General features: G+C 44.3%; 1 protein-coding gene across 2 annotated transcripts in view; it reads left to right on the top strand.

Moving 5' to 3' along the window:
- Positions 1–720: 720 nt before the first annotated feature.
- The window catches only part of CPM (carboxypeptidase M), a 72,916-nt gene continuing 47,282 nt past the window's right edge, over positions 721–26,354 (top strand). Inside the window, exons 1-2 of one of the 2 annotated variants that reach the window (XM_025476646.3) lie at positions 721–806; positions 1,298–1,460. In XM_025476646.3, the coding sequence (XP_025332431.3) occupies positions 1,301–1,460 (160 nt within the window). In that variant the 5' untranslated portion in view covers positions 721–806; positions 1,298–1,300. The other variant, XM_049115145.1, reaches the window with a different exon arrangement.

Here is a 26,354-nt window from a genome sequence, read left to right as displayed (position 1 = left end):
GGTGAGCCTGGGCTCAGGGGCCCGTGAGGGCAGGGGGAGCTCTCCCCGTGTCTGGGGCTCCAGGTAAGCCAAGGGCTCAGGAGCCCGTAAGGGCAGGTAGGGGCTCTCCCCGTGTCTGGGCACCAGGTGAGCCGGGGCTCTCCCCGCATCCTGGGTGCCAGGTGAGCCAGGGCTCAGGGGCCCGTGAGGCCAGGTGGGGCTCTCCCCGCGTCCGGGGCTCCAGGAAGCCAAGGACTCAGGAGCCTGTGAGGGCAGGTAGGGGCTCTCCCCGCGTCCGGGGCACCAGGTGAGTCAGGGCTCAGGGCCCGTGAGGCCAGGTGGGGCTCTCCCCGCGTCCGGGGCGCCAGGTGAGCCGGGGCTCCGCTCTACGGCTGCAAACTCCCAGCAGCTGGCGACACCCAAAGCCCCCGCCCCCCGCCAGGAGCCCCGCTCGCGGGGAGGACACTCTTCCAGCCCTCGGGCGCCGGCAAAACCTGGGGACGTGACAGTCTTCCGCCGCTCCTCGCCGCCACCCCCGGGACCGCCACCCACCCCCGGGTCCGCGCCTCCGGGACCCCCACCCACCCCCGCTCCCCGCCGCCCCCCGGGTCCCCGCCGCCGCGGGCCGGGATCGCCCAGGTGCGAAGGGCGCAGGGCGCAGGGCAGCCCCGCCCCGGGGACCCGCGGGCGCCCGACTGGGAGGGCGGGACGTCCGTCAGGGGCGGGGGCGGGGGCGGGGCGGCGCCCGGGAGCGGCCGTCCCCCGCGCGGCTATATGTCGGGTCCCCGGGGCGGCGGGCGGCGGGCGGCGGTGCGCACCGGGCAGGGGTGAGCTGGGCGCGCCGAGCGGGGTGCGCGCTGCAGCCGCCGGGGGTCCCGGAGGGGAGGGGAGGGGAGGGCGGGGTGGGGGGTGGGGGCGCTGCCCGGGCGCCGCTCGCACCGGGTCCCGCGGCGGCTTCCGAGGCTCCCTCCGCGGGAGCGGGGCGCAGGGGGCGCGGGGGCCGAGGCAGGGACGGGGGGGGGGCCCGAGGTAGGGATGGTGGGGCGGCTCGAGATAGGGACGGTGGGGCCCGAGGTGGGGACGGGGGGGGCCGGAGATGGGGACGGGGGGGCCCCGAGGTAGGGGCGGGGGGGAGATGCCGAGCTGGGGACGGGGACGGCGCGGGGGCCCGACGTACGGACGGCTGGGGACCGAGCTGGGGACGGCGGGGGGGCGGCCGAGGGAGGGACGGGGGGGGGCCGAGGTAGGGCCCGAGGTAGGGGACGGGGGCGGGGACGGGGGCCTGGCGGTGCGCTCAGCCGCGCTCGTGTCCCCGCAGAGCATGCAGGTCGCGCGCCTGTGCCTGGGGCTGCTGCTGCCCGCGGCGGCCGCGCTGGAGTTCGCCTACCACCACCAGGAGCAGATGGAAGCGTTCCTGAAGACCGTGGCCCGGAACTACAGCTCCATCACCCGCTTACACAGCATCGGGAAGTCGGTGCAAGGTAGGGCGCGTCCCGGCCGCGCGGCGCCGCGTCCCCGCCCTGCGGCCCCCGGGGCGCCCGGTGCCGGCGTGGTGGCCCCGGTGCCGCCGCGCGTCCTGCCGTCCCTGTGGGGAGCAGGAGGAGGACCTGATGGATACCAAGCGCCTCCGCTGCCCTTCGCGGTCACCGAGCCCCCGTGTCAGGGACGCCCTTCCGTCGGGCTGGCGCCGCTTGCCCGAGGGGCGCCCTTTCGCTTTTCTTGGTGGATGAACTTTGTGTCCGGAGAGCGTCCGGCTGCTACCGCCTGGCGCTGCCTTCTTGTTGGCTTCCTTACCTGTGGCTTGCAGGTAAGGCTGTGGCTTACCTTACTTGCAGGTAAGCTGTGTGGCTTCGCTAACTTGGTTTTCAAGTCTCCTGTAAGCTGCAGGGATTCCGTTCTGGCGGTGAGGTTTCCGTCGTGTGCAATTAGCCCCAGGACTTAGAGTGATGCAAAAACCATCATTTCTGGGGATCCCTGGGTGGCTCTGCGGTTGAGCGCCTGCCTTTGGCCCGGGGCGTGACCCCGGGGTCCTGGGATCGAGTCCCGCATCGGGCTCCCTGCATAGAGCCTGTGTCTCTGCCTCTCTCTCTCTCTGTCTCTCTCTGCCTCCCTCTGCCTCTCTCTCTCTTTCTCATGCATAAATAAAATCTTTAAGAAAAACCCATCATTTCTATAAGTTTCCTTTAACGTTAAATAGTATCATTGGTAAGATTTGTGTCCTGTGTAATTAGACCTTTTAAAGTTATGCAAAAGAGTGGCTCTGATCATGATTACTAGCTGTTTTAGAATCACCCATTTGAATAGGACGATTGCCTGATAATAAATGGATGCCAGCAATAACTGGGAAGAGCATTTTCACATTTATCATTTAATTGCTTCGTTTTAATTTAGAAACTATGTATTAAGTATAAATGACTATACGTTGTTTCGTTTTTATAGACAAGAATTTGAATCAGAGAGATACTAAATGTTTTACTCAAGATCACCAGATGGTAGATTTTATCATCAGGACTGGCATTCAGATCACTCTACTTAAAGGCAAAGATACTCTAGGATGCGGCAAATAGTTTATCAAAACATTCTTAATGTTTTTATGTTGGGACCTTTAAAGGGATTACCTGATGCTTAAATCAAAAGTTTGGTCAAGTTTATGCATCTCTTAATAAGGTGCGTTCAAACTCTACATCCAGATTTTAGCTCTGAGCCTTTGATGCAAGGAGTGTCTCTTAATTACCATATTCTCAGTCATTTAAAAAAAATTAAAGTCCTGGTTTTTATATTAAAGAAGACCTATTACACAAACTTACATGCAGTACAAAATAAAAAACGCTGGGTCATGTGTGTAATGGTATCTTTTTCAAACAACGTTGCCAGAGAGTTGGTGTCAGAATTACTCTATATTGCTCTAATAATCCAAATTATAGAGGTTGGGTATGTGAGAAATCGTGTCTTGAATCAGCATATGTACTCAGCCTTTTGAAATCCTTTCCCCCTAGGGCTAAAGAAGAGCAATTTTAAGAGATCTAAGAATACTAATTATCTTAATAAAGCAAATATGGAACACAACTATCTTGAGTTATTGTTCAGTCATCATTTAAACCACAAGATGATGAGGGTGTTGCTAATTTTAAGTACTGAGTGATCTGGCAAGTTTTGGCAATTGGGGAATCTCTTTCCTAATGTGAACCGATCCATCTTGCATGATATCAGACCACAGTAACAGTGAGAGCCCTTAGCCTCCCCCCCTTTGTATGTCTGTACTCCTGTGGTTAAAGGACTGAGAAACTATCATGTAAAAATAAAATCTGATACCAGTAGTCAAATGGCTGTGTTGAATATTGTTCTGAATAATTCCTCTGATTAGGAAAAAGGTTCCAAGAGGTGGGTGTTAAACTGTACACTGTGTCACTGCATGTGTGATATCATGACCATTGAAAATCAGTGCTCAATTGTTGACACCCTTTTCACTAGATAGGCAGTTTTCCCTGGCCATCCCACCCTCTGGTGTGGGATACATTTGCTTGGCAAACAGCTTTTACCATACATATTATTTATTTTTATTATGAACATGGGCAATATACCTAGAAGAGAGTAATATTTCCAAATATATTCTTAAGCTAAATATATTCTTAGGTTTTGTAAATGCACATCACCTGTATTTTTGTTGCTGTAATCATGGATCCTAGTCTGCCTTTCTCCTCAATTCACACGATTTCATTCCATATTTCTGCAAACTGACAAAGTCTGCAGATGTAAATTGGTTGCCTGCTATATAGTGTTTTATCCTCTTGGCTATGTGAATGGTCTTAGTCATTCACCTTTTTGGGGCATCTAGGTAGCTCTGATCTGTTACAAATCATGATGCTTTAAAAGTTTTTTTTTTTTTTTTTTTTTTTTTTGCTTTAAAAGTTTTGATACAGGTTGTGATGATTATCTTCCATTATAATTGGTGGGGTTTTTTTTTCAATTTTTTATTTCGAAATGCTTGAAACCTACACAAAAGTTGAGTCCACATATACCCTTCACCCGGATTCATCCATAGTATACTGATCATATTTCATTTGAACCTTTTGGAGGAAACCCTGTTATCTAATAACCTAGCAAAATCCTAGGTGAAACAAGAGAAGCAACTCAAAAAACTGACTACCGAATTGAGAAAAACTAGAAAAGGGACAATATTCAGTGGTTTACTCATTCCTCCATTTAGTTAAGTGAATATACCACCACCACCACCACCCCTTTTTCCCCCCACTCCTAACCCCCTCTGTCTAGCACGATGTTGGCCCATATTCAGTAATTTATATGTTTGTTAAATGAATATTTGCTGAGTGAAAGCCGTGGGAAGCAAGCAAAATTGTGTGCCATTCATTGCCTGCCAGTAGGTTGCCCCCTTTATTTTATTTTTAAAAATTTTATTTATTTATTCATGAGAGACAGGCCAAGACACAGGCAGAGGGAGAAGCAGGCTCCCTGCACGGACCCCGATGCAGGACTCGATCCGGGTCTCCAGGATCGCGCCCTGGGCCGAAGACAGACACTCAACCCCTGAGCCATCCAGGCGTCCCTAGGTAGCCCCCTTTAAAGGACAAAAACAACAAATCCCCAACAAGCCTCTTCACATCCCCAAAAATTTATATTTTTCTTTTTGCCACCACTTTTTTTTTTTTTAGCTTTTTAATTCCAGTTAGTTAACATACAGTGTAATACTAGTTTTCAGCAGTTCTAAACAACACCCAGCGCTCTTCACAAGTGCCCCTCTTAATCCCCATCACCCCTTCTCACCTATCCTGCCCTTCCCTCCCCTCTGGTAACTCTCAGATTTCTATGAGTCCATTTCTTGATCTTGTTTCTCTTTTTCCTTTGTTTCTTAAACTCCACATATGAGTGAAACCATAAGGTACTTGTCTTTCTCCAACTGACATCTTGCTTACCATCACACTCAAGCTCTATCCATATTGTTGTAAATGGCACGATTTCATTTTTTTATGGCTAAATAATATTCCGGGGTGTGTGTGTGTGTGTATATATATATACACACACACACACACCCCATATTTTCTTTATCCAATCCTCAATCAGTGGACACTTGGCTGCTCCCCTATCTTGGCTATTGTGAATCCTGCTGCTACAAACATAGGGGTACACATACCCCTTTGAATTCGTGTCTTGGTATTTTTGGGGTAAATACCCAGTAGTATAAGTACTGGAGGGTAGGGTAGTTCTATTTGTAACTTTTTGAGGAACCTCCATTCTGTTTTCCCAGAGTGACTGCACCAGTCTACATTCCCAACAGTGAATGAGTATTTCTTTTTCTAGTTTTAGGACCATTTAAAATGAGATTTTTCTGCCATCTCAGTTTTAAGAATTTTCTATCCTGCTAAGTCTAACCTTTATCTGAATAAAGAAGGTTGCAAAGGGCAAGGAGTAGATAATAAAAATCTATTAGCAAGTGCTTTCCACCTTACAGGTTTTAATACATCACTTCAATCTCAACAACTCCTGAGTAGGTATTGTTACCCTTGAGTTTACAAAACAGGTCAAATAAGGCACAGGGGGGGATCCCTGTGTGGCTCAGCAGTTAAGCACCTGCCTCCGGCCCAGGACGTGATCCTGGAGACCTGGGATCGAGTCCCACATTGGGCTCCCTGCATGGAGCCTGCTTCTCCCTCTGCCTGTGTCTCTGCCTCTCTCTCCCTGTCTCTCATGAATAAATAAACAAAATCTTTAACTTCCTGTGCCTTTTTTTTTTTTTAATTAACTTGCTGAAGCTCACACAGCCAGTAAGTGTTAGAGGATGCGAATACAGATCCGTGTACCTCCCAAGCACCTCTCTTTGCCCTTTAAAGAAGCAGTTTGAACAGATGTAGATAGCTACATGGAGACTGAAGTTGTTAGTGGAGGGTTTCAGAGTCCTGGTTTGGGCACGTTTGATTTGAAAGTATAGCTTCTGCCGAAGATCTACAGCTGGGTTGTCCATCACAGTAGGAGTCACCCGGCTATCCAGCAGTTGGAATGTGACTAGGGAAAATTGAGACGTGCTGAAAGTGATTTTGCAGCCTTAATGCAAAAAAAACAAAACAAAACAAAAAAACCCAAAAAACAAAAATCTTAATGTTTGTGTTGATCACTTGTTGAAATAATTTAGAACTATAGGTTAAAAGTATATTTAAAATTTCACCTGCTTCTTTACTTTTGTTAATGCAGTCACAGTTACTAGAACATTTTACATGATACGGCTTGCAGCATATGTTGATTGGGCTGTGCTGCCCTAGACGGACATCGTTAGTAACTTTTTTTTTTTTTTTTTTTTTTTGCGTGCAAAAAGAATCCGAGTTCATTTAGAGAATTTGGAAGATACAGCAAAGCACCAAGAAGGAAATTCAAATCTCACTGCACAAAGCAAACCTTTGGTAGGCTAAAACCACTGGGTGTGCTGTTCTGCGCCTTTCCCTGCCTTGCGCTAAGCCGATGATCGTGTTTGTCCATGCAAACCGTGTTATTTCCAAAATTTGACTTTTAATGCCTGCCTTGTGTCCTACCAATGGATATCTTAGTGTCTATTTAACTTGTACACTGATGGGCATGTAGTTTGTAAAGTTTTCCTGTTAGAAACAATGCCATCGTGTAGACATCTTCATAGCTAAGACAGCAAAAGTTGTTGGGATGTGGACTTTGGAACCTCAGGACCGAGTGCAAATTCTAGACCCTCTACTCTGTAGCAGTGTGACCTGCAGTTGCTGGATAATTGGGGCACATAGTAAGTGCTACATCAAAGCTGCTGCTGGGGATACAGTAGCTGCTACAGAGGGAGAAGTTGCCCCAAAGGAAACTACCAGATTGTAGGCAGTTTAATGTATTTGATACATGTAACCAAATTGCTTTCCCAAAGAGATTGTCTTGACTTTTATGATCTTATAAGAAACGTATGCTAAGAGAAAACAACTTCTCTAAATCTTCTTTTCTTCATAAATCAGTATGGACGTTAGTGGTTTGAAAGGTGACTGTGGTATTTGTCAGTATGGAGTTTGGGTTGTACAAGATGAACCTGTTGTAGAGGGAGGCCTACTTTCCTGCCTAGCACCCATGGTTAACGACACTGTACTGTAGGCCTAAAAATGTCCTAAGAGGGTAGATCTTATGTTGCCTTCTTATAAAAGGCATAATAATAAGGATTATTGAAGGCTCAAATTTTCATTGTTTAATGAATAGGGGAGTATTTCTCATGATTTTCTCCCAACAACACTTACCTTCACGTATTCATTCGATAGATATTAATTGAACTACTGTGCCGGGAGTAATAACCATTTCAGATGCTCAGTAACCCCCTCCCCCAACCCGAGAATTGGTTTAGACTCCTGCCCCAAAGAGGCATGTACTGTGTTCTCCTACACAGATCTTTGTCCACCATCCTGGATGGGGGTAGATTTTAGCTGGTGATTTTCCCTCAGAAGAGAACATTGTGTATAAAACGTTGCCACAACATTTGCCTTTCTATCACACTCTCCATCTCTCAAGTGTGATCATAAAGCCACTTTGCTTGGGACCCTGTATTAAATGTTCTTTTTTTTTTTTTTCTTGAGCAAGAGGGGGCACATATGCACACAAACAAGGGTGGGGGCAGAGGGAGAGTGAGCCTGCTTGACATTCTCCATCTCATGACTCTGAGACCACGACCTGAGCCAAAATCAAGAGTTTAACTGACTTAAACTAAGATGCTTTCCTGACTGAGCCACCCCGGTGTCCCTAAAATGCTTATTATGATGTAAATACTGACATATTGACCAAATATCAAGAAAACCATTAAAATCTAAGAACTTCTGTAATGTATGTGATTTAAAGCTATATTGGTTTGGCAAACCTTTCTGCTCCTTGAACAGTTTAAAAGGCAAAATCCTTTTCTGAAACCTATTACAAATATTAGCTTTGTTTGTGACCATTCAAGGTTTCTTAAAGATCTGCCTTTCTTTTAAATGCAGAAATGATTTAGGGATCCCTGGGTGGCACAGTGGTTTGGCGCCTGCCTTTGGCCCAGGGCGCAATCCTGGAGACCCAGGATCGAATCCCACGTCGGGGTCCCGGTGCATGGAGCCTGCTTCTCCCTCTGCCTATGTCTCTGTATCTCTGTGTGTGTGTGTGTGACTATCATAAATAAATAAAAATAAAAATAAATGATTTAGACTTCCCCTACGTTTGTTCTATGTTTTATAAGAGGAATGTGAGACCGAATATCCACAAAGTGACATAGAATTTTACTCTGCTTCTTAGATCTAGTAACTATTTTTATTCCAAGTCTCAAACATATCTAAACAGCAACACTTTAGGGACAAGTGGCATTTGAGACTTTTAAAAAATAATGACAGCCAACATCAAGTAAGTTTTACTATTTGGCTGGTACGTTACGTGTTTCACCTGGTGATTCTAACAGTGGTTTGAAATACCATTATTATCCAATTTACACATGAAGAATTGAGATTAAATGAGTTGTACATAGTAAATGACAGAGGAACCAAATTTTCAGTAAGTGATTGAAACCAATGTCTGCCTTGTGCCAAATACTGAACCTTCTTTACTATAAAGTTTCTCCAGCTACTTTTTCCTCTGCCCTGTTCCTTACCTCCTCCGCTCTGTATGTCCTGCCCACCCCATCTTGCCTCTGACCCTTGATCTGAAAAAGTTGACAAGCATCCTCAATCATCCAAGAAAAGTCTTATATTAATTTTTTTTAATGTGTTAAGTGATCCTCTGTGGAATTCCTTGACCCCCTTTAAGTATTCGGTTTCATCTAAACCAGTTCAGATTCCATCTTTTGTTGTAAAGATAATTTTTTTTCTATATGCAAAACTCTGAGTATGAGGTGAAAGGAGACTTCTGAGATTCTGGTTTGCACACTTAAGGGGCATCCACCCACCAAAATGCCATCTCTTCGGAGACTGGCTATTCTCCTTAAGAGCAGTACCGCCCCCTGGGGGAATTTTGGAAATGTGAGCTGGAGGTTTAGGCCATAACTTAAAAATCTTTGGGGGGGTGCGGGGGACGGAACCCGTCTTCTGATCTTGTCAGCAATGCACGAATAGTTATGCAGAGGAAAGAAGCTGTCACTCACATTTCCTAATGCCCTCTAAGACCAGTTTACAGTTATCTGAACCTAAAACTACATTCTGTTTTATGTACAAATAAAAATACTTTCCCATAGTCTTAATATAAACTGAACTTTTCAGGAATGTAACTGTATGTCAGTTGAGGGGAAATTCTATTTTCCGCAGCTCTGAACTTGACTGAGCGGGACTTCACATTCATAAAACCCTGACACCAGTGACCACGCAGCTGAATCAGTCAGCCTTTGTAGCAGATGCAAGTGGTGACTTTCAGGCATGGACATAATCATCTCACTTTCTCCTGTCTTCTAGTGAATCATGCCCCAATTCTTACCTAGTGATCCCATACTCTATTCTAAGTTGTTTTCCTTTTATTTATCTTTATATAATTTGAATGTTCTATTGATCTTCTTGAAATCATGTATGTAAATGTGTTATGCCAGCATAGTAAAGGAAGATAGATTGGACCTGAAGAAAAGAGGCATAAACTGATAGGGTTAGGAACTGTGGAAGTAAAATCACAGACCTAAAAAAAATAAATAAATAAAATAAAATCACAGACCTAGATTCAAGCTTATGTAGCCAGCATCCAAAAGGTGTTTGGTCTCTGTTCTTAATCAATGAATATGTGTGTCTGGAGGTAACACTGGCGGTGACAGCGGTGTCTGGAGTCAAGCAATAAAAACTGCCATTAGTCCTGTCTCCTTCTTTTAGTTTATATATCTAGAATGCCCCTTTCTTTAAGAGTACCTAAGATAAAAAGAATTCTAAAGGAAGAAAAAAAGTTTATTTCAAATTCCAACTTGCCTCTGGGTTAGGAGAAAGCGATTTTTTTTTTTTTTTTGAGAAAGCGATTAAATCAGATGGTCCTATCTAGTGATTTAAAGCAATTGGTGTTCCTCCTAGCTCCTTGGTGATTGAATGTAATAGAGTATAGTGGTCTGCTGAGAAGTTACTACATCCTAATTTGGGTTTGGTTAAAAGTTAGTTATAGAGCTACCCTACAACCCAGCAATTGCACTACTGGGTATTTATCTCAAAGATAGAAATGTAGAGAAATAACGGGACCCCTGCACCCCAATGTTCAAAGCAGCAATGCCCACAATAGCCAAATTGTGGAAGGAGCCATGATTAGGTTTGACAGATGATTAGGTTTGACAGATATGTATAATATATATTAATATGTATATATATTTCTCAGCCATCAGAAGAGACAAATACCTACCAATTACTTCGATGTGGATGGAACTGGAGGGTATTATGCTGAGTGTAATGAGTCATTCAAAGAGAATTATCATTGGTTTCACTCATATGTGGAATATAAGAAGTAGTGAAAGGGACCACAAGGGAAGGGGGGGAACTGAGTGGGGAAAAATTAGACCCCTAAGTCTAGGAAACAAAGGGTTGCAGAAGGGTAACTGGGTGATGGGCACTGAGGAGGGTACCTGATGAGATGAGCACTGGGTGTTATATGTTGGCAAATTGAATTTAAATCAAAAAAATAATAAAAGGAAACAGATAGGAGTTGCACATTAAGAGTGTTTCTCATCTCTGTAAGGATTGCTGCATGTCAGATGTTTTAAAGTACAAACTTTCTGGTCTGTGACCCATGGCATAATAGCTGCAGCAAGCTCAGCTGGAGGGCTTGGTCTCCATCAGAAAAAGGCTGCCAACTTCAAACAAATTGCCTTTAAACTGTCTTTAAAGTCCTTTAAAGGACTTATCGTGAACTTACCCAGAGCTGCAGATAACAACAGCCTTCGTGGGGGGGGGGGGGGTAATAAAGGCATGAGCAGGCGTGCTCGTGTATTGGGAAGGGTTACCCTTTCGCAGAGTTCAGTGGAAGAAACCAAGGAAATCCCCCTTCTAAGTAAAGAGCTTCCCACCACTTGCTTTCCCAGATTTTTAATTTCTCTGATAGAAATCTCTGAGGAACCTAGAACCATACTTGAGCAAAACATAAACAATTATCCAAATACATGCCTAAGATAACTTTCTGACAAAGAACACAACTATGTTATGAACACAGACGAAATTTAGTACAATGTCCCATTTTTAGAGTGGGAATGGGTGTCCCAGGCCTTTTGATCACTCATTCAGTTCATTACGGCTTAGTTCTAAATGTTAACTCTCCCTGGAAGCCTTTCTCCATCCCTCGGGCAGAGTTAGCATCTCCCTGTACTCCTCTTCCTAGCACCTTCGGGGGCTTTAGCTCCGTTTGCACTTGGGGGAAGGGTTCAGGCTGTGTTCATCTTCATATCCTAGGCCTGGATGTGTGCATCTGAAAGGACGAGCACTGGTGTCAACCCTAAAGAGTTTTTCCACCCATAGTAAGTGAAACATGAATATAAATCTACTTTCATACAGTATAGAACACAGTCACCTTATTACACTATATGCTTTTATGCAGTTACATTTCCCATCTCCAGCTTTAGGTATACAACTTTGTATCGGTACATAAATTGTATGTAGTAAGTACTTTAGTCTGTCAAGTATTTTATGGTATTTTTATGGTATTTGAGTGTCTAAGAAAAAAATAAATAGAAAATAGAAAAAAATTAAAAATAGAAAAAAAAATGCATTCCCCAGTTGAGTAGCCTGTATCTGAAAGTAGTATTATGGTGTAAATAAATCTAATTAAACAGTAATGAGGAAACTGTTGAATTGCTCTTTTTATGACAAATAACCTAAGTTGGAGAGGTTGATGCCGCAGCTCCAGGTTAAGTCACCGGGGTGTTGGAGGTGGTAGGAGGACATGAGTGTCTTCAGGCAGTGAAGGGGATAATTGAATTATTCTGACAAGCCTAGAGTCATCGGGTCCCCCAAATGCTAACTAAACATGTATTAAAAGAGAGTAAATATAGGAGATATGCATGCTCCTCCTGTAAGAAGACTTTGAGTAAATATCCCTTGTTTTATTTGAACAGTGCAAAGACAATTTAAGTGTCTATTTAGAGAATTTAAAAAGAGAGGAAAAGAATCCTGTGATGAAATCTGCCCCCTACCCCCTGACAGTTCAGCAGAGAATGTAAACCTCTCGATTCAAAGTGTCTTTTTTTTCCCATCCACGCTCAGGAATGTTGTACAGATTTAAGATGAAGACCTCCAGCATGTTTAATTATCCTTGCTTGGAGTGGATCAGAAAGGCACAGGTACTGGAAATTCCCAGGTAGACAGACTGTGGAAGAACCTTAGTTTTTAGGTCCTACTAAATATTCATTCCCTTGCCCACCATTGGTAACTCAGTAAGTTCCACCCATTAATATCTTCTTAAAAGCAGGGGGTAGTAGTCATTTTTGTGAGTATAGATGCCTCCAGATGTGTAGAGCACACAGATCGTTTTAACATGCAGCAATTCAACAGCTTCCCCATTACTTTTTAATCAGAAAGATTTATATGCCCTTTAATAATAATACCAGGTGTACATGCAGTTAAATTTCAGATAAAGGCTACTCAATTGGAGAAATTTTTTTTTCCTATTACTCTTAGGAACTCGGTTGAATAATCTTAACCATCCTAGAGGTAAGCCGAGCTGGTTTATCATTTGCTACTGGTAAGTTCCTCTCTGTTTTTAAAGAAACAAAGATAAACTGGGATATACCACATTCTGGGTTTAATAAAAACAGTTTAATTGGGCTTGGTCATCTTTTGTTTTAAGAACATGTACTTTTAAGTGCACAAAATGTGTTTATGGGATCTACAGCATACACTAGTTCCAAATGCAGAAGTGGGCAACAATCGCCAAGGCCCTGAGGTGGACAGGGTTATTGCTGTGTTCTAGGAACAGAAGCAAAACCAGGCAAGCTGGAGCATACTGAGCAAAGGGAGAGTTATATTGGGTGACATTGGAGGTGCGTGCAGGGACAGATCGTGGAGTACTTTGCAAGCCAATTCAAGCGTAGAAAGTTCATTCTGTTCTGAGGATAATAGGGAACCATTGGAGGGTTTTAAGGACAGCCATATAAACTGAGGCAGATTTTTTAAAAAGTAACTTTGGCTGCTGAATAGAGAATTAGAAAGGGGCAAGTATAGAAGCAGAGAGAATAATCCAGTTATTATAATCCAAGCAAATGGTGATGGCGGTGATTTTGATTAAGATGGTGTATTAGAACTGGAAGGAAGTGGAAGGATTAGAGATTTATTCCAGAAATAAAGCCAACAATACTGGCTAATGGATTGGAAGGGGAAGGGGGAAAGGGGGAGATCAGGAGGGAAAAAAAAAAAACAAAAAACAGGAATGACCTTTAGCTTTTGTGCTTAGCTAACTGAATGTGGGGAGTATGATTGACCAAGATGGGGACAACTAGAAAAAGACAAGTTTGGGTTGAAATCAAGAGGTTTGATTGAGACAATTTTTGTAAGTTGAAGCCCTTAGTAGACAATCATTGGGGATGACCAGTAGTTGGGTATGGGTTTAGAGTTTGGGGGAGAGGTTGGCTAGAGAAATAAACAAATACACTTGAGGGTCATCGATATATAGATAATTTTCAGTTCCAGGAGTTTCAATACTAAAAGTGAGTAAAGATAACAGACCAGGATAGAGCTATAGGGCACTAGGCCATTAGAATCTGGTAAAGGTAGAAGCCAGTTAAGGAGATGAAAAGCAGCAATATAGTAGGAGGAAAAGTAAGAGTGGGGTCACAGGCATCCAGGAAGGGCAGCATCTCAAGAAGCGGTTTTGGGGTCCCCTTGACCACCCACTAGGAGCAGCAGCATAATGATCTACATAGGCAAAGACCCAAAAGGTCGGCATTGGCTTCTTTACTCTCCCTAAAAATCTGTGAGGCCCCCCTGGATAGGTGTTTTTCTCCAGCTGTGAACTGTCCCTCCACCCAAGGAAGGCCACTCAAGTCTTGGCAGTCCAGGGCCCTTCAGAGGAGCTGGTCATGTGACTGTGCAATCATCCAGAGTGCAGGCTTCTGCAAGATACCAGGTGCACCTCATGAATCTTCGTGTTTACTTTAAACGACACTTTGGCCTGGTGCGTCCTGGCCTTCCCTGCACGTGGGGGTACAAAATCCCATCGTTCATTAGTGAACATTTCAGGAGTACAGTGCTCGGAGTTTGGCTGGGGGTCCTTACTGCCACTGCAGGTGTTCCCAGAGATAAGAAGGGAGGAAACAGGCTGTGTTAACTCTTTCCTTGCTGAGGTCGTGGCTAACCCACCATGTGGAATACTGCTAACACTGGAAATCGAGGGCCCTAGAGTGACGGGAGTTGAATTGTTCTGTAGATCTATTTATTCCATTGATCCTGAGGACATTTATGGAAGGCCTAATATGGTTTGTGGCACACACTAGCTAGCAGAGGAATATAGAGATAAAGAAGTTAAACATGGTCCCTGCCCTCATGGGCTTGAGGGCCTGAGAAGTGATTAGGAGGGAAGAGGACCCCCCCCCCCCAGGAGATAAGGTATGGGAGCCACGGCAAAGAGATGCGCGTGGCTGAGACCTGCAGGCGGCCAGGTGAGAGGGGGAAGGTGAGGCCGTAAACAGCACATTCAAAGGCCCGGTGGTGAAGGAGCATCTGGACCTTGAGGAACGCAAAGTTCAGTGTGGCTGAAGAGGAGAGGGTGGAGGGGAAAGGAGGCAAAGTGGGAGGGTCAAGGAGAGGACCTTGTACGCTTTGTTGAAGATTTTTTTTGCTTCATCCAGGAGGAGCCAGAATCCTCCTAGGGATTCATACCTGACGGGAAAATGACAAATTTGTTTTCTGGATTGGAAATTTTCTGATTACTGTAATACAAAATGAAATGTAAAGTTAAGATACCCTCTAAGAAATGAGGTGGTGCAGCCATTCCGGGGCGGGGGGCGGGGGGGAGTGTGGTGAGAGTATACACACCGGACTGAGACAATGAGAACACCAACAAGATGAAGTATCAAGTCTGTAAAAATAGCAGTTCCCAAGAACTATCAATGTGAAAACTTCTGATTTAAATCCCATAATTGGATTGAATTGTTCATTTAGAATGTAAAGATTATTTTACCAATACCGTTTATTAGAGACTCCTGGGTGGCTCAGCAGGTGAGCATCTGCCTCCGGCTCAGGTCGTGACCCCAGGGTCCTGGGATCGAGTCCCATGTCCGGCTCCCCGCAGGGAGCCTGCTTCTCCCTCTGCCTGTGTCTCTGCCTCTCTCTCTCTGTGTCTCTCATGAATAAATAAATCTTAAAAAAAAAATTTCAATACTGTATAACACATACTATCTTTTCTTTTTGCCCTCACAGATCACGTGAAAGGATTTTTTTTAATCAGCAATTTTGGTGATTAAAGTTTCTACAGAAACTGATAAATATTAATATAATAATTATTAATTATATTAATATTTATAATTATATTAATAATTTATAATTATATTAATATTATAATAATTTATAATATATAATTCTAGATTTATAATATAAACCTAGAATTCAGAAAGTAATGCTGGAGGATGTAGAAACAGATACTTTTTTCCCAGCTGTACTGAGATATAAGTATATAATACAGTATCATTAACTATGGTCCCCATGCCATACATTAGATCCTCAGAACTTGTCCTAGAAGTTTACCACTTGATAAGCATCTCCCCATTTCCCATGCTCCCTGGTCCTTGGCAATCACCAATCCACTCTGCGAGTTTTGCTTTTTTTTAGATTCCACATATAAATGAGATTATAGAATATTTATCTATGTCTGACCTCCTTTGGCATAATGCCTTCAGATTTCATCCATGTGGTCTTAAATGACAGGGTCTCCTTTTTGTGGTTGAATAACTTGTATCCCATTATATATCATAGAAAATTTAAATGTAACAGGCAATTTAAAATATTTATAATAGACTGTATACATAGTATGTGTTTTACTATATATGTGTTTTGTTTATCCATTCATCCATCTGTGGGCACGTGGGCACTTAGGCTGTTTCCATGCCTTGGCTGGTGTGAATAATGCTGCACTAAATATAGGGGTACAGATACCTCTTGGAGATAATGAGTTCATTTCTCTTGGATATATATCCAGAAGTGGGATTGCTGGATCATATAGTAGTTCTAGTTTTAACTTTTTTTTTTTTTTTTTGAGGAGCCACCATACTGTTTTCCATAATGGCTGCACCATTTGACATTCCCACCAACGGTGCACAGATACTTGCTACTTAAAAATAATGTTGGAATATTGTTCTTATGAAATACAACCATTTGCATTTCCAGGTGGTAGTGGCAGCACTGAGAAGGAACTTAATCATTTTCAAGGGAGGCTATTTGGGAGGAACAGCGAGGATGGGAAATGAAAGAAATGCAAGGGCTATTTACAGAGCACTTGTTACATCTCAGGCACTGTGCTAGGCCCTTCACAAGTTTCCCTCATTTAAGCTATGTTAAAGACTCCAAATTCTTTACATTTCCATTTCAGAGCTGAGAACAAACAGATTTCAAAGATGAAGCACTTAATGACCCAAACTTTCATCTTGGTAACTAGTAGATTTGGGTCATTAACCCAAATTTGTCTCTTAGTGATTTACTTATATATTGATTCAAATATTCAGGGAGCTCCTGTTGTCTACTGGAATCCGTGTGACAGGATACGAAGAGCGACGAGGCCTGGACCTTTCTCTGTAGGAACTAGAGCTGGAGGCCCTACACCCAATCCCTTTAATGGGAAAAGCACCGTAATGGGGCAATGGTCATTCAGAGGCCTAACTTCCAGGATGCTTGATAAAATGGAGAAAGGCTTATCAGGGGAGCTGATGCTTTGAATGTTGTCAAGCAGACAGGTGAAAGGATGGGAATTCTAGGTATAGTGAATGAAAAAATAGACCACAGCCTGTGGGGCCTGGTGAGGTTTGCTGCCCGAAGGAGCTGGAGCATGGGAGCTGCGTGCCCAGGATGCCCTTGTAGGTATGGTCAAGGATGAAGACCACTTGCTGGTGACTGTTTCTACTGTATCTTAACATCTATGATATCTTAGTTTGTGCTCACTTGAAAATACCAAGTTTTAGAAGGATTCTGGTCATTATGGGGCTTTTTTTTTTTTTTTAATAAACAGATTGTTCAAAGAACAGTGATAAATAGGGAAAATATTTTGACTCCCGTAACTCTGCACTAAATATTTGTAGCCCTGAGGGAATCATGTTTCCATAGGACATTCTGTTCTCTGTCCTTGGGGGAAAAAAAGTTTTAAAAGGAAGAAAAAAGGGTATTTGAGGATTAGTAATAAAGTTCTACACTTTATTGAATGCTTACTATGGGCTGGATACTTACTTGTATGCATTCTTTTAAATCCTGGTATCAGTCTGGGAACTCAGTGGTGGTCTCTCTGTTTTACAGATGGGACACTGAGACTTGGAGAAAGATGAGATGCCCAAGACCCTTTAGCCAGGAAGTGGCAGGGCTGGGAATTCATACCCAGGTCTGTGAGAAATCAGACCCCCAGTTCAGTTTTCAAACGGTCTCTAGAACCTGGAGGCTCCTGTTAGGGGGACTTGGGACTCCAACAGGGAAGGAAACAGACAGCTTGGGTTTTCCTTCCCTAACCCACAGCAGCTCAGCTTTAACTTTTTACATTGGATTTTACACTGAAATTTTTATTGAAAAAAAAAAAAAAAAGGTCGCATGACCAGCAATGAATATCCTGAAAATTACTGCATTGACCATGGTACCTTTGCAAGACTTGCCACAGGCAAGACAATGTGCCAGGCTCTCTGGTGGGTGCCAAGGAGTATCACCCGTCCCTGGCCTTTGGGACATACGTGTTGTACAAAGGTTCAGAGGCCTCTGAAACCGATCGAGACAAGATTGTATCCATTACAGAACTTTTTTTAAAAGATTTTATTTATTCATGAGAGACAGAGGGAAAAGCAGGCTCCATGCAGGGACATGGGACCCAACATGGGACTCAACATGGGACTCGATCCCAGGTCTCCAGGATCAGGCCCCGGGCTGAAGACAGCGCTAAACCACTGAGCCACCCAGGCTGCCCACCATTCACTCTTGTTTTGTTTTCTGTTTTTATTTTATTTAAATTCAATTAATTAACATATAATTTATTATTGGTTTCAGAGGTAGAGCTCAGTGATTCATCAGTCTTAAAAAACACCCTGCGCTCATTACAGCACGTGCCCTCCTTAATGCCCATCACCCAGTTACCCCGTCACCCCCTTCCCTCTAGAGGCCCTCAGTTTATTTCCTGTGATTAAGAGTCTCTTATGGTTTGTCTCCCTCTCTGATTTTATCTTGTTTTATTTTGCCCTCCCTCCCCCTATGATCCTCTGTTTTGTTTCTTAAATTCCACAGATGAGGGCGATCATAGGATAATTGGCTCTCTCTGATTGATTTCTATCACTCAGCATAATGCCCTCCAGTCCCATCCACGTCACTGCAAGTGGGAAGATTTCATTCTTTCTGATGGCTGAGTGATAGTCCATTGTGTGTCTACAGACCACATCTTCTTTATCCATTCATCTGCCCGTGGACATCTGGGCCCTTTCCATAGTCTGGCTCTTGTGGACATCGCTGCTCTAAACACTGGGGTGCAGGTGCCCCTTCGGATCATTGCATTTGTATCTTAGGGGTAAATCCCCAGCAGTGCAGTTGCTGGGTCGTAGGGCAGCTCTATTTTCAGCTTCCTGAGGACCCTCCACATGGTTCTCCAGAGCGGCTGCACCAGCCTGCCTTCCCACCAACAGTGCAAGAGGGCTCCCCTTTCTCTGCATCCTCGCCAACACCTGCTGTTTCCTGACTTGTTCAGTTGAGCCATGGTGTGAGGTGGGATCTCCTTGCAGTTTTGATTTGTATTTCCCCGATGCCGAGTGATGTGGAGCATTTTTTTCATGTGCTTGTTGGCCATGCGTAGGTCATCTTTGGAGAAAGGGCTATTCATGTCTTCTGCTCATTTCTTGATTGGATTATTGGTTTTTTGGGTTTTGAGTTTGATAATTTCTTTATAGATCTTGGATACTAGCCCCTTATCTGATATGTCATTTGCAAATACTTTCTCCCATTCTGTTGGTTGTCTTTTCTTTCCTTTGCTGTGCAAAAGCTTTTTTTTTTTTTTTTTTTTTTTTTGCAAAAGCTTTTTATCTTGATGAAGTCCCAGTAGGTCATTTCTGCCTTTGTTTCCCTTGTCTTTGGAGACATGTCTAGCAAGAAGTTGCTGAGGTCACAGAGGGTGTTGCCTATGTTGTCCTCTAGGATTTTAGTGGATTCCTGTCTCACATTTAGGTCTTCCATCCAGTTTGAGTCTGTTTCTGCGTATTGTATGAGGAAATGGTCCAGTTTCATTCTTCTGCATGTAGCTGCCCAATTTTCCCAGAACCATTTATTGAAGAGACTGTCTTATTTCCATTAGATATTCTTTCCTGCTTTGTCAAAGATGAGTTGACCATAGCATTGAGGGTCCACTTCTGGGTTCTCTATTCTGTTCCCTTGACTGTTCACTCTTTTTATAGAGGCTCCTTTTTTTTTTTTTTTAATTTTTTTTTTTTTATACAGGCTCCTTTAAAACAAGTTTCCATCTGGCACTCACTCTAGGTTTTTAAAGTAAGTGGTAGGGTGAAAATTGAGTGTTTAGCAAAGTAATCTTAATTTTTAAAATCTTGGCAAGAAAGAGATCTTGGTATCAGGTATTAAAATTGAGGAGCTATCAGAATAGAGGGAAATATCATTTATATCCATATCTGTAAATACAGATACTTGAAAGTATCCATACTATAAATACAGATATTTGAAAACAATCATAAGCCTGTTTGATAGTAGTTAAGACTGTTATGCTCTTCAGTAATCATGATTTTGAGCAAGTTTCTTAGCCTTTGGGGGCCTATTTACTCTTTTGAAAAATGGAAATAACAGTGTTAACCTTATGGGTTTGGGAGGGTTAAATACATAGTTATGAAATACTCGGAATGTGATCAGCACATAAGAGATGCTACAGGAGTGCCTGCTGCTATTGCTGTGACATAAACTGGGATATAGAGCAACTCGGAAGCACTGACACGTGTTTTGGTGTTGAAAGCAGTGAAAGCTGCCATTCATCTTTGGGAAGATGCCCAAAGATGAGGGCATCTCTGCCATCTGGCACAGAGAGAGGCAGTGTTTGTGCTTTATCTCACTGAGCTTTTATAGCTCTCTATGAGGTAAATACCAATTGACAGCCTTGGAGACTGACTTGCCAGTGGCTCAGTAACCTGCCCAGGGCCACAAAGCAATTAGTTGGCAGATTCAGAGCAGAGCTCTAGGTCTTCAGAGCTTGGCTACCCCCACACCTGTAGGTTTAGGCTGATTCCTGCCAGCACACCTGTGACCTGGGCCATACGAGTTGTAGCGTCCGAGCCAGACCCTCCATTGGACAAAAGAGGAACATCAGGCTGTTGGATTAAGTGATTTGTCAAAGGTCCCTCTCTAGTTAAACTGTGAAGTCCACATTGGGAAACCAGATCTAAAAATAAGGCTGTGTCTCTCTGGGTAGGGCCCAATTGCTTAAGATCTGTTTGGTCAAGAAAAGACTCAGGATAAGTTGTCAAATACCAAAACACTGATTCCCCTGGGATTCAGCATATACACGCTCAGATACTGGATGACAAATCATCTTTTGCTCCAGTTGGCTTGGGTTTATATATTGGACAATGTCAGCGAACGTAGAATAATAAGGGACTTTGTTTTTCATTTTTTCACTTTTGTATTTGTTTTGAAAATTTGCGTCTTTAAGAAGTTTAAAATCATGTTTAACAATAATGTAATCTTAGGAAAAGACCAACCCATATTTTTATCATTGACCCTCAGCAGATGACAGCTTTCTATTCAATAGAGAAGTACATTGGAACGAAGTATGTTTAAGGATGTAGATTTGTAACCTGACTTATAACAGTAAAAAATGAAAATGATCGTCATCTAACTAATGTTATTAGATTGTATATGTAAAGTAAGACACATTTTATGTTTTACCACAATTTTAAAAAAACAATGTAAATGCCCAAACCATCAAATTGTACACTCCATCCACGTAGGTGAATAGATAATATATGAATTATCTCAATAAAGCTGTTCAAGGGATGCCTGGGTGGCTCAGTGGTTGAGCGTCTGCCCTCGGCTCAGTGACCCTGGGGTCCCAGGATCGAGTCCCACGTCGGGCTCCCTGCATGGACCCTGCTTCTCCCTCTGCCTGGGCCTCTGCCTCTCTCTCTCTCTCTCTCTCTCTCTCTCTGTCTTTACTGAGTAAATAAAAAAATCTTAAAAAAAAAAAAAAAGAGAAAAGGTGTTCGAAAGTAAAACCATGCATTTATCAATAGGAAATGGATTAGATTAAGCTATGCTCAGTCTATGAAGTCTTATGTAAACTTTATAAAAAGAGATAGATTTATGTGTCTGATAGTGAAGACTATATTGTGAAGGAAAAAAATTCACATCCAAACTTTTTTCTGCCCATGTATATATATGCACATGTCTATAGTTTTGTTTTTTATGAGTATCACTACCTAATAAGTATGGTTATGCAACTTGCCTTTTTCACTTAGGTGTGTTGGGGGTTGGTGCACATAGTACTCCAGGTGTCCCCTGCTGTCTGAAGGTAGAGCGTCCCTATGACCACTTCCCTCAGCCCAAATGGAGTAAAGTGAGTAAATTGAGACACCAGAAAGCATTGGTTGGACATTAATGACTCTGCAAGAACTGGAAGTAAAGTGAGGAAGCACTTACCATTAATTTATATGGAAAATTATTTGAGTGTTCGAGTGTTCACACACCCAAAAAGTAACTTCTCTTAGGCTTTTCTGATACCTTAGGACACCTCTTACTAGCAGATGCACAAAACAGGAGATGCACAAAGGCTCAGAGACCCACTTAGGTGGTGGCTTGATGCTGAGATGCTGCATGTGGTCCGGGGGTAGGAGCATGGCAGGGCCCAGGTCGCTGCTGGTCGGGTGAGCTGCAAAACCAACACCGGATGCTATTGTCTCTGTTTGCCTTTTTTCATGAAAATGAAGTTGGGTAATGCAGCCTTTCAAAGAGCTGGAGCAGTTGTGCCTCATTGTCTTTAGCTGCTTCCTACCATGCATGGTTTGATTTTTCTCAGAGTTTATTTAATCATTTCCATATTGATGAGTATGTAGGGTATTTACACCTGGCAGATATCACAATGTTACGATCGATACCCTTGAACAAGCACTTGGCCTCAATAATTTCTCATGGAAGGCATTGCTGAGTCAAAAGGTACATGCGTTTTCATATTTGGTGGGTACTGGCAAATTGCCCTTTGATAAGAGAGATTATTTACATTCCAGCACCACATGAATATGTCCATTTCCCCACATCCTAACCAACACTTAAAATTTTTCCGATCCAATCAGTAGGGGGGAAAATCTCCATTTTATTTTATTTTTTTAAAGATTTTATTTTATTTATTCATGGCGGGGGCGGGGGGCGCAGAGACACAGGCAGAGGGAGAAGCAGGCTCCCTGCAGGGAGCCCGACATGGGACTCGATCCCGGGTCCCCAGGATCAGGCCCTGGACTGAGGGCAGCACTAAACCACTGCACCACCACGGCTGCCCCAAATCTCCATTTTAAATTGCATTTTCGTGATTGCAAATCCTAAGGAGTATGTTTTCACGTTTACTTAATATTAAATAAACACTGAGCCTCTGTGGTCGATGCTGGAGACAGCAGTGAACAAACATAAACCCCTGCCCCGCTGAGTTTACTTTCAAAGGTTATTGGCCATTTGTACCTCCTCGTGCCTTTTGCCTCTTTTTCTGCTTATTTGTAGGCCTTAGATATTCTGGACATTCTTTGTGATACATGTGGCAAATATTTTCACCCATTCTGTGGCTTGTCTTTAATTGTTTAATATGTATACAATATAAATAATGTTTTCAATATTTTTTGGCCTTACATAAGTTTTTAATTTTTATGAAGTCCTGGTCATTAATCTATTTCTTTTTCTTCATGCTTTTATGTTTTATGTCTCATTTAAAAAGCCTGCCTTTGCCCTAAGGTCATAAATATAGTCTATACTTTTTTTTTTTTCAATATTTTGATAGCTTTAGTTTTACATTTGGCACCTGACTCCATCTGGAATCTATTCTTGTGAACGGAGTGTGTTTGGATAGATTCCACATCCTACATACAGTGTATGTATTTTGGAATGTTCAAATTTTTAAACTGTGTATGATTTCTATAAGCAGAAAGAAACATGGAGATTTTGAAAAGACACAGGTATCTGGCTGACTGGGTTGATAGAGTGTGTGACCCTTGATCTTGGGGTCTCAGGGTTGTGAGTTCATGCCCCATGTTGGGTGTAGATATAACTTAAAAATAATATCTTTAAAAAAAAAAAGGAAAAAAGAAAAAGACACTCAGGGAGTAGATGTCCAGAAGAAAAAGGGTAACATGATGGGAAAGAAGGCTGTGGTCTGTCAAATAAATTGAGTCCTAATGGGTCCAGGGAGGGACAGAGGCAAAACACTGACCTTGTGTCCTGGTTGCTCAGGACATACATGAAACTTCTCAAATACATGAAATATCACAGCTTCAGATACAAAAACCGGAAAATAAGCCAGTATGATTCAGAGATTGGATCCTTTGGTATTTCTAGTTGTAATGTAATAGGGTTGTTCATCCATCATATGGGACAAAAAAAAAAAAAAAAGACATTGGGATAATATTCTAATTTTTTTATTTTTTTTTAAGATTTTATTTATTCATGAGAGATAGGGGGAGAGAGAGAGAGAGAGAGAGAGAAGAGAGAGAGAGACCCAGGCAGAGGGAGAAGCAGGCCCCATGCAGGGAGCCTGATGTGGGACTCAATCCTGGGTCTCCAGGATCATGCCCCAGGTCGAAGGCAGGTGATAAACTGCTGAGCCACCCAGGAATCCCCATAATATCCTATTTAAAAGTAACCCAACCTTGGAAAAAAAAGTAACCCCACTTTGGATTAATGACTGATTTTTATTTCCATTACTTCTGGATGGACTGCTAACTCACAGGTATGTTAATTAACCCTTTTTAGATTTAAGAGAGCCTCTTCAGGGAGTTTATATTTTACAGATTCTTTTGTTTAATGCATCTGAAAAGAATGCGTATACAAAGAATTGAGACACCAGAAAGCATTGGTTGGACATTAATGACTCTGCAAGAACTGGGATTTGGGGAAGGTGGAAGAGATTACCTAACTTTTTTAAAAATAAGAAACTACAACCAAAATAAACTGATAAAATCTCTTTTAACCCTTAAGAGTCTTCATAAGGCTCTCCCCATATTTTTATAAAATTAGGGGGCCCCATGTGGCTGCTGTAGGATTCCTCAAGTGCAAAACAGAAATAGGGAGGTGCCTGACTGGCCCTGTGGTGGTGAACGCTGTCCCCCCCCCCCCCCCCCCAGCTTCTTACTGAAGCAGGTCTCCAGCCTCTGAACTTGAAAGAGGATGTTGTGTGGCCCAAACACTGTTGACAGATGAATAAGCCTTCAGGGGTGGATAATTCTTTAAAGCGGGCCGGTGTGGGAACTGGTCTGGGCCAATCCACTCAAAGTCCCCTCCATCCCTTTCTTCCTTTGGACTTAGAACCACACAGCCCTGTGCTGTGTTACACCGGTGAGCCCAGAAATGCCAGTGCATCAAGCACACACAACACACGCGACTGCTTGCTATGCGCCGGGCCCTGTTCTAGGCGCCCTTCCAAGGCCGCTTGTCTTGCTCCTTCCCATGCACGCCCCCCTCAAGGTACAGGAGTAATAGGTCGTCTTTGACACAGAAGGACCTTCAGACTCCAGGGAGTTCGGTTGGGTGCCCAGGTCAAAATCCCAGCGCCGCCCCAGATGGTCGGGCTCGGGGCGGGCACCACCACCCTGCTGGTGCCACTTGCCGCGTGCAAGGGGCAGGGCGGCGAGACCTCTGTGAGGGTTCCCAGGCCCCCCGCGGCCCATCTTGGCCGAGCCACGGCCCTCCAGGGACCTCCGATGGGGCCTACGGGGCCTCCCCGAGTGTCTGCCTTGCACCATGCACGGCGCTGCGACCCAGAGCGTGGATGGTTCGTATGTGTGCACAAGGGTGCGCGTGGAGCCACACTGGGGGCGCTTCTGGGGGGCTGGGTACATGCCTGCAGGTTTGGCGGATACAATCTCATTGCCACGTGTATGTCCTAAGTCACTAAGGGGTTTGCTTTTGGTTTTGGTGTTTATGGTGCGTGCTGCGCTCAGCTGATCTACAGTGAAAGATGCAAACTCCTGAACGTTCGTGGAAAGGGTGGCATTCTGGGGGGGCCCAAGGGCTGCCTCTTTTAACTAAAACCCCAGATAATTCTGCTGCAGGTAGTCTAGAGGTCTGCCTGGGGGGTTGGTTTTTTTTTAGAAGATTGATTTATTAAGTAATTGTTACCCCCAGCATGAGGCTCAAACCCAGCACCCCGCGAGGCTTGCGCTCCCCCTGCCGAGCCAGCCAGGCGCCCCCAGAGGGTGCTTGTGACATGCAGCACCGCCAGCGCCTGCTCCAGGCCCTGCCTGCTGTGCTGAACTCTGGCCCCCGACAGGCTGCATGAGCACAGCCAAGGATTATTTGGGAACGACTGAACTCCCACTGAACTCCCACTGGATCCCATAGATCTTACATGAATTAAAAAAAAAAAAAAGAAATTGGGCAGCCCGGGGGTGCTCAGCAGTTTATCGCCGCCTTCGGCCCAGGGCGTGATCCTGGAGACCCAGGATCGAGTCCCATGTCGGGCTCCCTGCATGGAGACTGCTGCTCACATCTGCCTGTGTCTCTCCCTCTCTCTCTCTCTGTCTCATGAACTAAATAAAATCTTTAAAAATAAAAAATAATAAATCACAAAAGTGTAGCAACCCTGTCTAAAATTGCTCCAAGATTTCTCTGAATCTCCATCATCCCCCCAGGAGGGGACACTCCAGCTCCTCCTGCATTAGAAGGGCAGGAGGATAATCGGCAGGTGTGGGAGCCTCTGGCCCGACCCTGTGGCAGCCCCCCACCTGCCTGGGCAGAGGCGCTCACACCTTCTCCCCCCCTCTCCCCCCCTCCCCGGGCTCAAACCGGGCACCTCCAAGCGGCTGAGCTGAGTGGTGGGGAAGCCGGGCGGCCTCCTCCCTCTCTTGCCCTCCAGCCGTCCAGCCTAGCCCTGGATGGAGCGAGGCCGCAGCCCCAGGGCGCGCTAGGCCAGACCCTTCGGGCTCAGGGGATGGGGAGGCACAGGGTAAGATTCAGGCAGGCGCTGCCAGAGGGGTGCAGCCGAGGCAGGTGGGGGAGCAGCCGGGCTGCGCGTCTCCTAGTGACAAAGCGCAGAGCAGAGTCACCAAGCGCCCGGGA

The sequence above is a fragment of the Canis lupus genome, chromosome 10 (genome assembly GCF_003254725.2).
Source record: "Canis lupus dingo isolate Sandy chromosome 10, ASM325472v2, whole genome shotgun sequence".
NCBI lineage: Eukaryota > Metazoa > Chordata > Mammalia > Carnivora > Canidae > Canis > Canis lupus.
This window is presented reverse-complemented; position numbering and strand designations above follow the sequence as displayed.